Raw genomic sequence first — 15,945 nt, 5'->3', positions numbered from 1 at the left:
AGGGGAGGGACCCGTTGATGGCGCGCATCGTGGCTTTTGCGATGTCCGCTTTGATGCGGCAGAAGGCCTGGCAGGCCTCCGTCGACAGGGGGAAGGTTGTGGACTGGATCAGGGGTCGAGCCTTGTCGGCGTAATTAGGGACCCATTGTGCATAATAGCTGAAGAAGCCGAGGCAGCGCTTTAGGGCCTTGGGGCAGTGAGGGAGGGGGAACTCCATGAGGGGGGTGCATGCGTTCAGGGTCGGGGCCTATGACTCCACTTTGCACTATGTAGCCTAGGATGGCTAGATGGTCGGTGCTAAACACGCATTTATCCTTATTGTAGGTCAGATTATGGATATTCGCGGTCTGGAGAAATTTTCGGATGTTGGTGTCGTGGTCCTGCTGGTCATGGCCGCAGATGGTGACGTTATCAAGATACGGGAAGGTTGCACGTAAGCCGTACCGGTCAACCATTCGGTCCATCTCTCGTTGGAAGACCGAGACCCCGTTCGTGACACCGAAGGGAACCCTTAAAAAGTGATAGAGCCGCCCATCTGCCTCGAAGGCAGTGTACTGGCGGTCACCATTACGGAGGGGTAGCTGGTGGTAGGCAGACTTGAGATCCACCGTGGAGAAAACCTTATATTGCGCAATCTTGTTTACCAGGTCGGCTATACGGGGGAGAGGGTACGCATCCAGATGCGTGAACCTGTTGATGGTCTGGCTATCGTCGATGACCATCCTATGTTTCTCCCCGGTCTTCACCACCACTACGTGAGCCCTCCAGGGGCTGTTGCTTGCTTTGGTGACCCCTTCCTTCAGCAGCCATTGGACCTCGGACCTGATGAAGGTCCGGTCCTGGGCACTGTACCATCTGCTCCTGGTGGCGACGGGTTTGCAATCCGGGGTAAGGTTCGCAAACAGGGAAGGCGGGTCGACCTTAAGGGTCGCGAGGCCGCAGACAGTAAGGGGGGGTATAGGGCCGCCAAATTTAAAGGTCAGGCTTTGCAGGTGGCACTGGAAATCCAGCCCAAGAAGGGTGGCTGCGCAGAGGTGCGGCAGAATGTACAGGCGGAAATTGCGGAATTCCCTGCTTGGACAGTGAGGTTCGCTAGGCAGAACGCCTTTATCTCCACTGCATGTGACCCGGAGGCCAGGGAGGTCCGTTGGTTTACGGGATGGGTGACAAGAGAACAGCACCTTACCGTGTCGGGGTGGACAAAGCTTACCGGAGTAGATCAGGCACGACCTCACGTGGCCGTTGATGGCGATCGACCAACGTGTCCGACTAGTGCACCCACTCATTCGGGCCCTGATCAAATGTGTCCTATGCACCACCTTGAATCGTATCAGGCTGAGTGTTTGGCACACAAAGAGGTAGAGTTGACTCTATACAGAGTCTCGTTCCACTCCTTGTCCTCAAGTTCCTGGCCCAGCTCCTCCTCCCACCTTTAAAAAATTTTGCCCAGCAGGATCTGATTTAATTCCAGACTTTTATTAGATTCAAATTTCACCATCTGCCAATGGATGGGATTCGAACCTAGATCATTATTCAGAGCATTATTCTGCGTCTCTGGATTACTAGCCCAGTGTTAATACCACTACATCATTGTCTTCCCCCAATTTGTTTAGCCTCTTATCACGGGTCAACCCCCACATCCCAAGGACCAATTTACTGAACCTTTGCTGTACCGCCTCCAATCTTTTCTTTATAAATAACTGAGACCCCAATTTACCTTGGCCAGTTCTTCCTTCATATCCATCTAATTGGCTTTGTTTACGTTAAGATTCTTCTTTGTGATAGGAGTATGTTATGTTCAAATTTAACCTGGAATTCAGTGGTATTCGGAACACTTTTCCCAGTGAATCTTTTACAATGGCATTACTAACAATTCAAACTTAACTAAGCCAAATTTAAATGCACAAGAGAATAACACAATTAACGATATAGGTGGGTACAAGAGAAAGCTGCATTATTCATGATTGGGTTGCTCCCAGTAACTTCTATATACTCAATCTACAATGGCAGTGTTTATGGCACATGGAAAGTGACTTAGAAATTATGATTCTTGCTTTTATATTGGGTCTAGTATCTGGTATGATTTTAATGGTGTATATGAATCTATATATTGATATGAAAATATGTGTGTTACTACTATAGTTGATATAAAAAATGACATTACCTGTTCAAAATCTAAATCTCTTTTCCTTGGCACATCTAGTGCTGGGAATAGATCTCCTATAAGTCCCATAAACACAGGCAAATCATCCGTTACTATCTTTGGAATATTAAAATCTCTCAAGGCTCTCATAAGGACCTGTTCTTCAGGACGAGTTGGATCACCTCTTTTTAAAGAGCCAGCCACAACCAACACAGACTTAATAGCCCGCAATCCCCAGTCATAGTGATCCTGTAAAATAAAATGACAATGTTACATATTTAGTGTCATTTTTGGGAAACCATTAAAATGAGAGACAGAACTCTGATTGGGAATATTGGACAAGTTGCTTTTCAACCATTTTAATCAAACACTGATATTTTTATGAAACAAAATTAATCTCCCTGTCACTCCTTAATATCTATTTCCTTGACCAAGCTTTTGGCCACCTGCACACATATTTCTTTGTAATATAAAATGGCCTTCAAACTGAGAATACTCTCAATGGTGTTATGTTAGAGTATAACTGTGCTAAATTCAACAGAGATAGAACAGATCTAGCAGCTCAACTCACTATCCATGACGAATGATGGGCCATCAGCAGCATTAGAATTCTACTTGACCATAATCTGAAGCTTTATGGCATATCTCTCACTCCAGCAAGACAGGGGACTTACCTTTGTTGAATAAGGAATGTAAAAGGGCATGCAAGGTGTAGCACTAGATATATCGAAAAAATGAGCTGTCAACCCAGTGAAGCTTAAGCACAGGGCTAGATGAATGTATGAATGTTATAGGGGTTAAATATACCCCAAACATTCAATCAGATCAAACCTCTGGAGTCCTGGGATATCCAGTTGTAACCTTTTTTATATTAGTTCATGGGATGTGGGCATCACTGGCTGAACCAGCATTTATTGCCCATCCCTAATTGCCTTTGAGTAGTTGATGCTTACCTGCCTTCTTGTACCATAGTAGTCCATGTGTTGTCGGAATACCCAGAGTGCTGTGCTATGCTATCTCTTCCCCGGGTTCTTTCACACTGACACATTGGTTAGCACTGCTGCCTCACAGCACCAGGAACCCAGGTTCAATTCGTGCCTCGGGTGACTGTCAGCGTAGAGTTTGCACTTTCTCCTCGTGTCTGCATGGGTTTCCTCCGGGTGCTCCGGAAGGAAGAAACTATCGTCTTGGTTAATTTGTTTGATTAATTTAAGATCCTCTTTTTATTTTTAATAAATTTACCTTATTACTCAACTTAGTATTCATTATCATGTCTCCCTGCCTATCTGTCAAAAGGAAATTGAATAAACATTCAAGGGTGTTACAGAGTGTTATTATTATGCATCTTCTTAGTTAAATCCATTACTGATGTCATTAATAAGTGCTGTGACATCATTAAAGGTTGTTGTTACCCATGTCTATTCTTTTTAACTGCTGTTAGTTTTAATTCTATTCAGTTACTGTTATTTTGATGTTTAACTAGCTGCTACTGTTTTTGAGTCCATACTGTATTTTAAACTTGGTTATTTTTATATATTAAAGAAGATTAACTTTCATCAACTATTTTTGTTGTCAAGTTACCACAGAGGGAAATAAATAAGCACTGCAGAAACAGAGCAGAAAAAAAGGGACTGAGTGGATTGCTCTACAGAGAGTCAGCATGAATGTGATGGACTGAATAGTCTACTTCTGGGCTGAAAGGACTCAATGAGTCTAGGTCTCCTTACATTTGTGACGATTATATATGGGTGGAATTTTCTGCCACTGGGATTTTATGCTCCCACTGAAATCAATGGGCTTTTGAATGGCACTCTGGATTTTCCAGCGCCACCCCCTCCGTGATGGAGCCAAAAAATTCAGCCCAGTATCTGTATATGACAACACATCTTAAAATACAATTTGGTATTCCTAAAGCAGGTAATAAATCATCTAAAAGAGTACACATTTTAAACAGCTGGAGAATTATACTGTGGACTACACAAATATGGTATAGAAGAGCTTAAAGTTATCAGAACAAGGTTAGTTTTAGCAACAGACATTGCAAGCCTTGGAAATAACATGGTGCTGTAAGTCATTTTAGTCAAGAGAAAAGTCACACAGACCAAATTTGTTACATATTAGATTACTGAATGAAGTAAAAGTGAACAGGTGCAGACACATCCTAGATCTGACATCCATACATCCTTCCTCTTCTCTTATGCATCAGCAGCGACCATACCTGCTCCTGGGATCATCTCTAAAGTGTTCCTTATCATAGAAGTAATCCCACCTAACCTTTTGGACGCTAAGGGCAATTTAGCATGGCCAGTCCACCTAACCTGCACTTCTTTGGACAGTGGGAGCAAACGGGAGCACCTGGAGGAAACCCACGTAGACACTGGGAGAAAGTGGAAGCTCCACACAGACACGAGCCCGAGGCCGGAATTGAACCTGGGACCCTGGAGCTGTGAGACAGCAGTACTAACTGTGCTTGTATAAGGAGGCCATTTTGCTCATCGAGTCTGCACAGACCCTCTGAAAGAGCAGTCTATCTAGGCCCACTGCCCTGCCTTATCAGAAGCTAAACCTGCCAGTCAGGTTGCTTTCTAGGCAGGGAACTTGTTAAAAAAAGACATGCGCTGTGGAGCTAAAATTCCACAGCATGCAAGGAAACCTGAACTTCTCAACCTAAATTCCTCCTCCCATCACATGGTTCATGAAATCATTGTTTGTCAATATTGGGACTGATAAAAATAGAGGGGGAAGGGTGAGTAATTATGCTTTGGAGGCCAGGGGGAAGGAGGAAGCAGGGAGAGCCACAAAAGGGTGGTAACATATTGTGGGACACAGAGGACACCCCCACAAAGGAGGTACCCTTTTCTTCCCCACTGCCTTTTGCCTCTTCAATGAAACCTGCGGGTTGGTCACCTTCCTTCCACTTCCCACTCATTATAGTGGCAAAGGTAGAATTAGGTTAAAATGAACTCAGTAGGCAGGCAGGCTGCTTGATGCCTCGCCTGCCTACCATAATATGGTGGACAGCTTGGGCATAGGCAGGAAGACAGTGGGCTGGTAACTCCCTTTAATTTAAGTGCCTCCCCCCCCCATCCTAACTTCAAATACACTGGCGGGGGGCCATAAAATTCATCCCTTGGTTTCCAAATCTCCATTTCAGTTTTTGTTTCCTGAGAAACTTGAAAGGTTAGTTTCTTTTCTATGCTTCTCTTTTCTGTTTCATTTTTCAGTTTCCATTTTCAGTAGGTCTGCCTCAAAATACACAAACATAGATACAAGCACAGATTTTACAACGTATTTCTTTAGTAACCTTTATGAGGGAATGTAATGGAACATAATAAAAGCTAGAATGGAGAAATTATTCAAGGCATTGAGCAAAGAGTAGGGAAGTGGGGTTAACTGATAACTCCTTCAAAGAGCCAGTTGAAAGGTCTGTTTTTGTGCTATAATATTCAATGATTTTGTCTCTTTGGGAAAGGCAAAGGACTAAAAACTGAAAGAGACGTGGCTGGTTATAGCTATACTTATTGCAGTTAATAAATAATTATGATTCAGGAAACACATTAAGAAAAATATCTTTGTCTTTATCATACATGATACAAAGATGGTGCCACCGGTTAGCATTGTTGCCTCACAGCACCAGGGACCCGGGATCAATTCCGGCCTTGGGTGACTGTCTTTGTGGAGTTTGCACGTTCTCCCCTTGTCTGTGTGGCTTTTCTCCGGGTGCTCCGGTTTCCTCCCACAGTCCATGCTAAAATTGCCCATTAATCTCCAGGGATATTGGTTAGTTGGCATTACAGGGATAAGGCAGGGCAGTGGGCCTAGATAGACTGCTCTTTCAGAGGGTCTGTGCAGACTCGATGAGCAAAATGGCCTCCTTATACACGGTAAGGATTCTTTGAATCTATAAAGCACTTCTTCATTTTTTGTGTAGGAGAACCAATCTACTATAATAGATAATAGATAATTATTTGACTTACCTGTTTAGAAAGGAGTTCTTTACATAGTGTGTAAAGGGTAATAAATTTTCTAGCAAGCAGTCTGGCATCAATGAAACCTTCAGCAACCAACATGATTTCGCAAATTAACTCAAAGTCTGGTACAACCATAGCACAGGGTCTAAAAGAAGAAAAGTAATAATAAGCCTCATCTCTGCAGACAAGAAAACATATTATTGAAAGAAATTAAAACTGGATATGCTGGAAAACCCCACCAATTATGAAGAAGTCATATCGGACTTGAAATGTTAATTCAGTTTCTTTCCCACAGCTGCTGCCAGACCTGAGGTTTTCCAGCACTTTGTTTTTATTTCAGATATCCTGAACCTGCTGTTTTTTGCTTTTATTAATGATTGACAAGCTGTGCATTATTATATTAAATGGTCATCTGATACAATCTTTCTTTTAAATATATAATGGGAAGTCTGGCCCCTTGATGCAAACCCAAAGTTGCTCAAAAGCCCTATGGCCAATTGTAGCCTCAATGTGAATCTTGCAATTGGAGCTAGTGGGATGTTGGGGGAGGGTTGTGTGGGGATCTGTTCGCAGGTAGGAAATCTGAAAGTAAGTGCACTATACCTGTCAGTGGAATAGTCATTGCATTATACTTTTCTAATCCAAGCAGGGGCAGCTGGCGTGATATAATTTCAACTCCAAGTCATTACAAACATGCAAGTTTGGAGCAGGAAAGACAAATGTCAGTATTGATTCCGCATGGAGAAAGACCTCACTTTTTTCAGTGACACTCCCTTGGATTGCAGGAGCAAACTGTGAGGAGTCAGATAGAGATAATGGGCGAAATTCTCCGTTATCGGCGGAAAGTCCGCCGATCGGCGCAAAAAACGGCGCAAATCTGACTTGCGTCACGTCGGAAAAATGGGTCGATAGTCTCCGGCCCGAAATGGGCTAGCAGCGACGTAACGGGATTAGCGCTTGCGCAGTGGTTCACGCCGTGCAGCGTCATACGCGCCGCACGGCGTGACGGCTCATAAGGCCGCGCTGCTCCCCCCCACCCGACCGGAACACCCGACCGCAAAACCCGACTGGATGGCTGGCCGCCGCTCAGCCCCGAGGTTCGAGTCACGCGATGTGGAGGCGCTCCTGGACGCGGTGGAGCAGAGGAGGGACGCCCTGTATCCCGGGCACGGCCGCAGAGTTGCCCCACGCCACAGCCGGCGTCTGTGGAGGGAAGTGGCAGAGGCTGTCACCGCTGTGGCCCTGACACCACGGACAGGCACCCAGTGCCACAAGAAGGTGAACGACCTCGTCAGAGCAGGCAGGGCGAGCCTCCCCCATATCCCCCCTCCCCCATATCCCCCCTCCCCCATATCCCCCCTCCCCCATATCCCCCCCTCCCCCATATCCCCCCCCCTCCCCCATATCCCCCCTCCCACATATCCCCCCTCCCCCATATCCCCCCTCCCCCATATCCCCCCTCCCCCATATCCCCCCTCCCCCATATCCCCCTCCCCCATATCCCCCCTCCCATATATCCCCCCTCCCCCATATCCCCCCTCCCCCATATCCCCCCTCCCCCATATCCCCAAGTGAATCCAGCCCTAACCTTAACCTCTGCAATGCACGCGCACCCAATGGCGTGCATTCATATACCTGCCTAACAGTGTTGCCTTTTACCCCTGCCACCCCCCCCCCCACAGGAGAAGCGCGCACACAACAATAGGGAGCATGTGAGGACTGGAGGAGGCCCCGCTGATGAGAGGCCACTGACCGTACATGAGGAAAGGGCCCTGGAACTGGCTGGTGGACCTGAGGACCGGGAGGTTGCTGATGCAGAGGTCGGGGACGTAGTAGCAAGTGAGCCACCGACAGCCCGTCCCCATATCCCCCCTCCCCTATATCCCCCTCCCCCGTATCACCTGATCACTGCCTGATGTCTAACCATGCATGCTTCATTGTGTATCGCAGGACCAAACGTCTAGGCACCCATCCCCGCAGATGCAGACCGCCCACAGGATGCCCCTCGGAGGCCACGGGAGACGGAGAGACCCGGACCCTCCGGCATGTGACGCCTGCAGGATGCCCCTCGGAGGCCACGGGAGACGGAGAGACCCGCACCCTCCGGCATGCGACGCCCGCAGGATGCCCCTCGGAGACCACGGGAGACGGAGAGACCCGCACCCTCCAGCATGCGACGCCCGCAGGATGCCCCTCGCACACCACGGGAGACGGAGAGACCTGGAGCAACAGGGAGACGACACCCCGTCACGTGCGGGAGCGACCACCCAGCGATGAGGGGGGCAGCCACAGGCCCCCGTCACATCCGAGCCAGGACACCACTACCCGGGACATCACTACCCGGGACACCACTACCCGGGACACCACTACCCGGGACACCACTGCCCGGGACACCACTACCCAGGACACCACTACCCGGGACACCACCGACCCGGAGACAAGCGAAGAGGGTGACGGGCGGCCTGCGGCGGCTGCGGTCGCAGGTGGAGGAGTCCACCCGCGTTCAGGAGCTGGAAGTGGTGCCGGTCATGCGTGCCACCCAGGCCGACACCGCACGGCTGGCGTCCGCGGTGGAGGCAATGGGTGCGACGGTGTCAGACATGGGGAACGGTTTGCGAGGCCTGGGGCTTTCCGTGCAGGCGGCGTCTGTGGACCAGGAAATGGCTGCCCTCTCACAGGAGGCCATGAGCCAGTGCCAGCGCCAGATGGCAGAGGCGCTCAACGCCATAGCCCAGTCTCAGATGGCCATGGCCCAGTCTCTGCAGGCCATGGCCCAGTCTCTGCAGGCCATCGCTGAGGGCATCGGCGCCAGTGGCCATGTGCGAGCCGGCGTCGCACTGTCACAGACAGGGTTTGCCAACCCCCTGGGCTCCATGGCTGCAAACCTGCAGACCCCTGTCGATACCAGCACGGGCCTCCAGGACTGGCAGTGCCAGATGTCGGGGGGGCGTCGGATGGCCAGTCCGTTCGCATCCCCCACCCATGTAGAGGCCTGGGGGCCATCGGGCACCCCGAGGGAGGAGGAGGTGGTGTGGTCCGTCCCGGCTCCCTCTGTAGGGGAGGTCCCGGTACACCGCGACACCTCGGACTCCCCCCCCTTCCGTCCCAGGTGCATCGGGTGGGCAACGGGCAGGACAGGCTGGCAGGTCGCCATCCCAGTCGCCCGGGCCGCAGCCTGGCCCATCTAGGCCAGGACGCCCCAGGAAACGGCCGCCAAAGGGATCCAGTGTCAGAGGGCAGGAATCACAGGAGTCCACCTCCAGTTCTGCTGTCCCGTCTGGGGAACCACGTAGACGTAGTCAAAGGGCCCGTAAGGCCAAACAATTAGACACTGAGTAAGTTGACACGGTTGCAGGGCACAGATGAGTTTTAGGGGCTAGGGCACGTGCATGAACTCCTTTGGTTATTAAAGTCAATGTTACACCTACAGAAGCTGCCTTTGTGCTCTGTCCAAAGTGTGCGGGGGTGTCATGTACGTTGAGCGCAAGTGTGTGTGTGAGGGGTGGTCTTACTTCAGCCCCAGGTGAGTCGGCCCCCTTCCCCCTGGGCCGCCATCAACATCCCCCGGGCAGAGGACGGGACCGTGCGCTGCAGTGTCACAGCCGCATGCAGGGATGGTCCGGGTGGATGGTGGCACTGTGGCCATGGGTCAGACACAGTCCAACGATGTAGAGCCAGGAGCTCACCGCAGGGCGGGTTGTCATCATCCTCCATGGCCTGCGATAGACACGCGTCCACCCGCAACTGTGTGAGCCCGGCCCGTTGTGCCGCAGGTGGATCGGCAATGGGGGGGGGGGGTGGTGTGCATGCGGGTGGGGTGGGTGGGGTTGGGGAGGGGGGTGAGGGTGCTGGGTGGGTGGATGGGTGGGGGGTGTGGGTGGTCGGCTGTTGCCATGGTGTGCGGTCTGTGGCCATACTACCCGATTCCCACGCCCATCTAGTCAGTGAAGCGGGCGTCTATCAGTCTGTCCCGTGCCCGCTGGGCCAGTCAGTAACGGTGGACAGCCACCCGCCTGTGTCTACCCCGTCTGCCCTGACCATTACCCCCATCCCCCTCATCTGGGGAGGACTGCGCCTCTTCCTGCTGCTCCTCCACTCCGCCCTCCTCTGCCTGCGGCACATCGCCCCTCTGTTGGGCTATGTTGTGCAGGACGCAGCACACCACAATGATGCGGCCGACCATATCTGACCGATACTGGAGGGCGCCCCCAGAGAGGTCCAGGCACCTGAAACGCATCTTCAGCACGCCAAAGCACCTCTCTTTCACTCCCCTTGTCGCTACATGGGCATCATTGTAGCGGTTCTCCGCCTCCTTGCGTGACCTCCGTACAGGCGTCATCAGCCACGATCGCAATGGGTAGCCCCTGTCGCCCAGCAACCAGCCCCTCAGCCGGGGATGGCGTCCCTCGTACATGCCGGGGATGGATGACCGCGACAACACGAATGAGTCGTGTACACTGCCTGGGTGACGGGCGCAGACGTGCGGGATCATCATGCGGTGGTCGCAGACCACCTGTACGTTCATCGAATAGGTCCCCTTCCTATTAGTGAACACGGCCCTGTTATCTGCAGGTGGCCGCACGGCGACGTGCATCCCATCGATCGCGCCCTGGACCATGGGGAACCCAGCCACGGCAGAGAAGCCCACGGCCCGGGCATCTTGGCTGGCCCGGTCCACGGGGAAGCGGATGTAGCGGTGCGCCATGGCATATAGGGCATCTGTCACTGCCCGGATGCACCGGTGCACCGATGTCTGCGATATGCCTGACAGGTCCCCACTCGGTGCCTGGAATGACCCCGTTGCATAAAAGTTCAGGGCCACCGTAACCTTGACGGACATGGGGAGAGGGTGTCCCCCGCCAGTGCCATGCGGTGACAGGTGTGCCAGCAGGTGGCAGATGTGTACCACGGTTTCCCGGCTCATCCGGAGTCTCCTCCTGCATTCCCGGACCGTGAGGTCCTGGTATGACTACCTGGGCCGGTACACACGGGGCGCCCTCGGGTGCCTCCGTTGCCGTGGGGCCGCGACGTCCTCCTCCCCCTCCTCGTCCTGTCGGTCGGGTGTCACTCCAGCCTGGGCGGCTGCCGTCTGCCCCTCTGCAGCAGCCTGCGCCGCCTCTCTGGCACGCTCCTCCTCCTCCTCCTCCTCATCCAGGGCAACATAGACATGAGCCACGGCGGCCAGCATCGCTGGATGATCTGAAAACATGACGGCCTGGTGGGGGGAGGGGAACGACGACATGTCATCATTGCCCATATCCCCTCCTCCCCCCAGCCAGGTGGCATGGACCGCATGGGTCCAACTGTTGGAGGCTGGCACCTGGCCAGGTGGACCAACTCACTTGCCCTCCCATCCCCCTCCCCAGCACGGACCCCCCCCCCAACCTCCACCCCGGCACGGACACGCCCATCCTCCTCCCCGGCACTGACCCCCCCCCCCCAACCTCCACCTCGGCACGGACACCCCCATCCCCCTCCCCGGCACGGACCACCCCCCCCAACCTCCACCCCGGCACGGACCCCCCCCCATCCCCCTCCCCGGCACGGACCCCCCCCCAACCTCCACCCCGGCACGGACCCCCCCCCCCCAACCTCCATCCCGGCACGGACCCCCCCCCCCCCCCAACCTCCACCCCGGCACGGACACCCCCATCCCCCTCCCCGGCACGGACCCCCCCCCCAACCTCCACCCCGACACGGACACCCCCATCCCCCTCCCCGGCACGGACCCCCCCCCCCCCAACCTCCACCCCGGCACGGACCCCCCCCCCATCCCCCTCCCCGGCACGGACCCCCTCCCGGCACTCCCCTGGAGCCCAGCCTACTCTAACCAGCCCCCCCCCCCCCCCGCCGCACACACACACACACACAACCCGAGACACAACCTCTCCTCACGCATTCAGACTGCGGCCACACCATCGCCTGCCCAGAGCCAACCCCCCAGGCCGTCACTCACCTCCACGCTGGTCGGCGTGAACCTGGAGCACAGGGTCACGCCGATGAAAAGGAGGTTTAATTTACGTCGATGTGAACGGTCATCACGTCGACGGGACTTCGGCCCATCCGGAAGGGAGAATATCGGCAGGCCGAAAATCGGCTGCCTTGCGCAGACCCGTGACATTCTCCGCGGCAGCGGCGCCATTAACGCCCCGCCGACTTTTCTCCCTTCGGAGACTTCGGCAACCGGCGGGGGCAGGATTCACGGCGGCCAACGGCCATTCTCCGACCCTCTGAGGGGTCGGAGAATGACGCCCAATGTTCCCTACAACTGAAGGAAGAAATTTCAGCTGACACCAAGAAGACTTCCTTGATTGGAGCTGGTGGAGGAAGTCAGCAGCAGGAACACGGTGCCATCTTCTGAATTCAGTGCAGAATGCACATTGATGACTGAGGCAGGTCATGTGGAGTGAAGTGAATATTCAGCTAGATCCTACTGTTTGTATCTTTCCCTTTTGGATAACAGAGGTAGTTTTAAATAATCTATATTTGTATTTATGGGTATTAAAAATAAAGTATAGTTTTAAGTAAGTTTAATTTTCTGTTTCTGTATAAGGGTTAAAACTTCAGTTAGCTCATGTTAAACAAAGGTGCCTCTGTGTCTGTAGATGTCAGTTTCATTTTAAACTGCCTGCATTGTAATTATAGGGTTTACAATGCGAAAACAAACAAGATTTTAAAAAAGACTAAGTTGTTGCTGAGCAGCCAGAGGCACACAATGAAAAGCATAAGCACTGTGGTTCAGTCGGAACCAATTATCCAAGAAGAAAGCAGTCCTGCCAGAAACTGCCAGCAGAGAAGAAGAACAATAGAGTATGGGCAGAAAGTAAATTCCAGAAGGTAAAGAACAGGTAGTTCAAGAAATTAGGGAACAAAAGAGAAGTCCCAGAAGATTGAAGTTAAAGGGACTTAAAACTGGAATCTGAACAGGTTCACTGAAGTTAAAGAAAGAGACAAAGATAAAGGCTCCCAGATAAAGATAGAGATGTAAGGTGCAGACCTGGTGAAGTCGGCTAGTAAGAAGCCAGACATCTGAATTAACCTCCTACGGTTGGTGATACCTTAATACAGCCTGTGAAGCAATGGTGTTCCGAATGGTGTTCGGCAGCACGGTAGCATTGTGGATAGCACAATTGCTTCACAGCACCAGGGTCCCAGGTTCGATTCCTGCTTGGGGCACTGTCTGTGCGGAGTCTGCACGTTCTCCCCGTGTGTGCGTGGGTTTCCTCCGGGTGCTCCGGTTTCCTCCCACAGTCCAAAGATGTGCAGGTTAGGTGGATTGGCCATGATAAATTGCCCTTAGTGTCCAAAATTGCCCTTAGTGTTGGGTGGGGTTACTGGGTTATGGGGATAGGGTGGAGGTGTTGACCATGGGTAGGGTGCTCTTTCCAAGAGCCAGTTCAGACTCGATGGGCCGAATGGCCTCCTTCTGCACTGTAAATTCTATGATCTATGTTGGCATGGCTGGGTACCTGAGAGATTGCATGGAAGCTTGAGTACACCTGGAATCCAGGGCAGAATAATTTTGAAAGAAAAATTCAAAATCTTGGATGTGGATCCTTGATGAAGGTATCTGAGAGAGAGATTTATGTGAGAAAAGGTATCTGAGAGAGAGATTTGTGTGAGAGAAAATTTCAAAGTCAGTTCTTTGAGAGTGGTAATTGGAAACCTTTGTGTGAATGCCAGAATCCCAGTGAGAGCAGTTGGCTCACAGCATGACAGACATCTGAGGGGATTTGATAATAAAGCTACAGAAGTTGTATTGGGTGATATTTGCCATTTGGTTTCAGAATTTTGTCAGTCTGACCACATTTCAACTATTGGTTTTCATAGATGTGTACATACCAAGAACATTAGAATCTAAGCTATTTTGTAACCTGTCTAAACTTATAAATCTATATCTACCTGTAAAGGTGCAGTGGGAGTGAGGGAGTAGTGTATTATAATTAAACATTTCTGGTTTAATACATGTTTTATTATTTTGTTAAAGGTTATTTGGCAGCCCTGTCACTGTGTTCATCCACATCTCCAGACTGGATTTTCCGCAGCCCCGCGCCAAAAACGCATTTGGCGCGGGGGCGGAGAATCGACTTTTCCGATGGGGGGCCATTGCCAGAGGCCCACCCAGTGAACCCCAGCTCCCAACCGGCCAAGTTCCTGATGGTGTGAACTAACATGGGGTGCGATTCTCCACTCCCACGCCGGTTGGGAGAATCGCCTGGGCCACCAGAATTTCCTGCGACGCCGGTCCGACGCCCTCCCGCGATTCTCCTAAGCGGCGGGAATGGCACGGTCGTGTTTCGCGGGCCACAGGCCGGAGAATCGCCCGAGACACCCAAAACGGCGATTCTCCGGCACCCCTGCTATTCTCAGGCCCGGATGGGCCGAAGTCCCGACGGCGTGACCCCAGTTCACGCCGTCGCCATTCACACCTGCTATTTAAAGTCGTCAGCCAGTCATGCTGGCTGACACTGAGCAGGGAGGAGGTGAGCGGACTGTAGCGCAGCGCCCGGAGACCGGGTTGGCTTCCCTGAGAAGGCTGCGGCCAAAGGGGGGGTGCGGGAGAGTGTGCAGGTGGGGGGTGGGGGGGGGTGCGGGAGAGTGTGCAGGTGGGAGGCGGGGTGCGGGAGAGTGTGCAGGTGGGAGGGGGGGTGAGGGAGAGTGTGCAGGTGGGAGGGGGGTGAGGGAGAGTGTGCAGGTGGGAGGGGGTGAGGGAGAGTGTGCAGGTGGGGGGGGTGAGGGAGAGTGTGCAGGTGGGGGGGTGCGGGAGAGTGTGCAGGTGGGGGGGTGAGGGAGAGTGTGCAGATGGGGGGTGCGGGAGAGTGTGCAGGTGGGGGGGGGGTGAGGGAGAGTGTGCAGGTGGGGGGGTGCGGGAGAGTGTGCAGGTGGGGGGAGGTGCGGAAGAGTGTGCAGGTGGGAGGGGGGGGCGGGAGAGTGTGCAGGTGGGAGGGGGGTGAGGGAGAGTGTGCAGGTGGGAGGGGGGTGAGGGAGAGTGTTGATGGTATCGTCCATCCGCGGATGCCACATGTCAGCCGCCCTGATATGGCAGGACGGTGACGAGGACACGGCCGCAGGGTGCGTGTGGCTGATGGGCACAGGCGAGTGGCACACTGGTGAGCAGTACGGTGTGAACTGACCGTTGGGCGCAGACAGTGACCAGGTGTTAGGCTGGCTGCGTATCTGCAGCGCGACCAGGCCACCGGGACACACAGGTATCCCATGCAGCCCGGCTGGCGAGGTGTGGAAGAACCTCCGTGTAACATGTCGTTTCTCTGCCCCCCACCACCCTCCTGCAGGTCACCATGTATGCCAACCAGACAGTGATGTTCACTGCCGTGGTTGGAGCCGCAGTTCTGGAGTTTGCCATCCGGCAGCATAGAGTCCGACGGCCCACAGTGGCTGCAGATGCAGCGGTCGCCGGTGCAGCAGAGGGGATGGCCGCGGAGTGGCCCGTCGTCGACACGCAGGCCGCAGGCGCTCAGGACCTGAATGTACAGGGGGATGCCGAGGGGAACATTGACCGCCAGACGGCGAGGAATGCAGAGGAAGTGCTTGGGGGGGGAGCAGGAGGAGGAGGAGGAGCAGGTAGAGCAGGAGGATCCACTGATGGTGGTGCCAGGGCGCCACAGGCGTCCAGCAAGGCCGAGGGTGTACCGTGACAGAATGTCGTTCGAGGCCCTACCAGACATCACACGCAGGAGGAGACTACGGTTCAGCAGGGAGACGGTCGCACATATGTGCCAGCTCGTGGCGCACCTCGCACCACGTGGAATGGGTGGAGGACACGCGATACCAGTCTCTGTCAGGGTGACGGTGGCCCTAAACCTCTATGCG

At 53.3% G+C, this 15,945-nt stretch overlaps 1 protein-coding gene across 1 annotated transcript in view; it reads right to left on the bottom strand.

Annotated features, from left to right (window-relative positions):
• Positions 1–15,945, bottom strand: part of LOC140395604 (dynein axonemal heavy chain 17-like) — an 896,966-nt gene that overhangs the window by 380,448 nt on the left and 500,573 nt on the right. Inside the window, exons 39-40 of the mRNA XM_072483576.1 lie at positions 6,121–6,259; positions 2,165–2,392 (exon numbers count right to left, since the gene is read on the bottom strand). Of these exons, the coding sequence (XP_072339677.1) occupies positions 2,165–2,392; positions 6,121–6,259 (367 nt within the window). The remainder of the gene's footprint in view (positions 1–2,164; positions 2,393–6,120; positions 6,260–15,945) is intronic.

This window comes from Scyliorhinus torazame, chromosome 18, assembly GCF_047496885.1.
Source record: "Scyliorhinus torazame isolate Kashiwa2021f chromosome 18, sScyTor2.1, whole genome shotgun sequence".
NCBI classification, from domain to species: Eukaryota; Metazoa; Chordata; class Chondrichthyes; order Carcharhiniformes; family Scyliorhinidae; genus Scyliorhinus; species Scyliorhinus torazame.
Note: the sequence above shows the minus strand (reverse complement) of the source record. Positions and strands in the feature narration are given on the sequence as shown.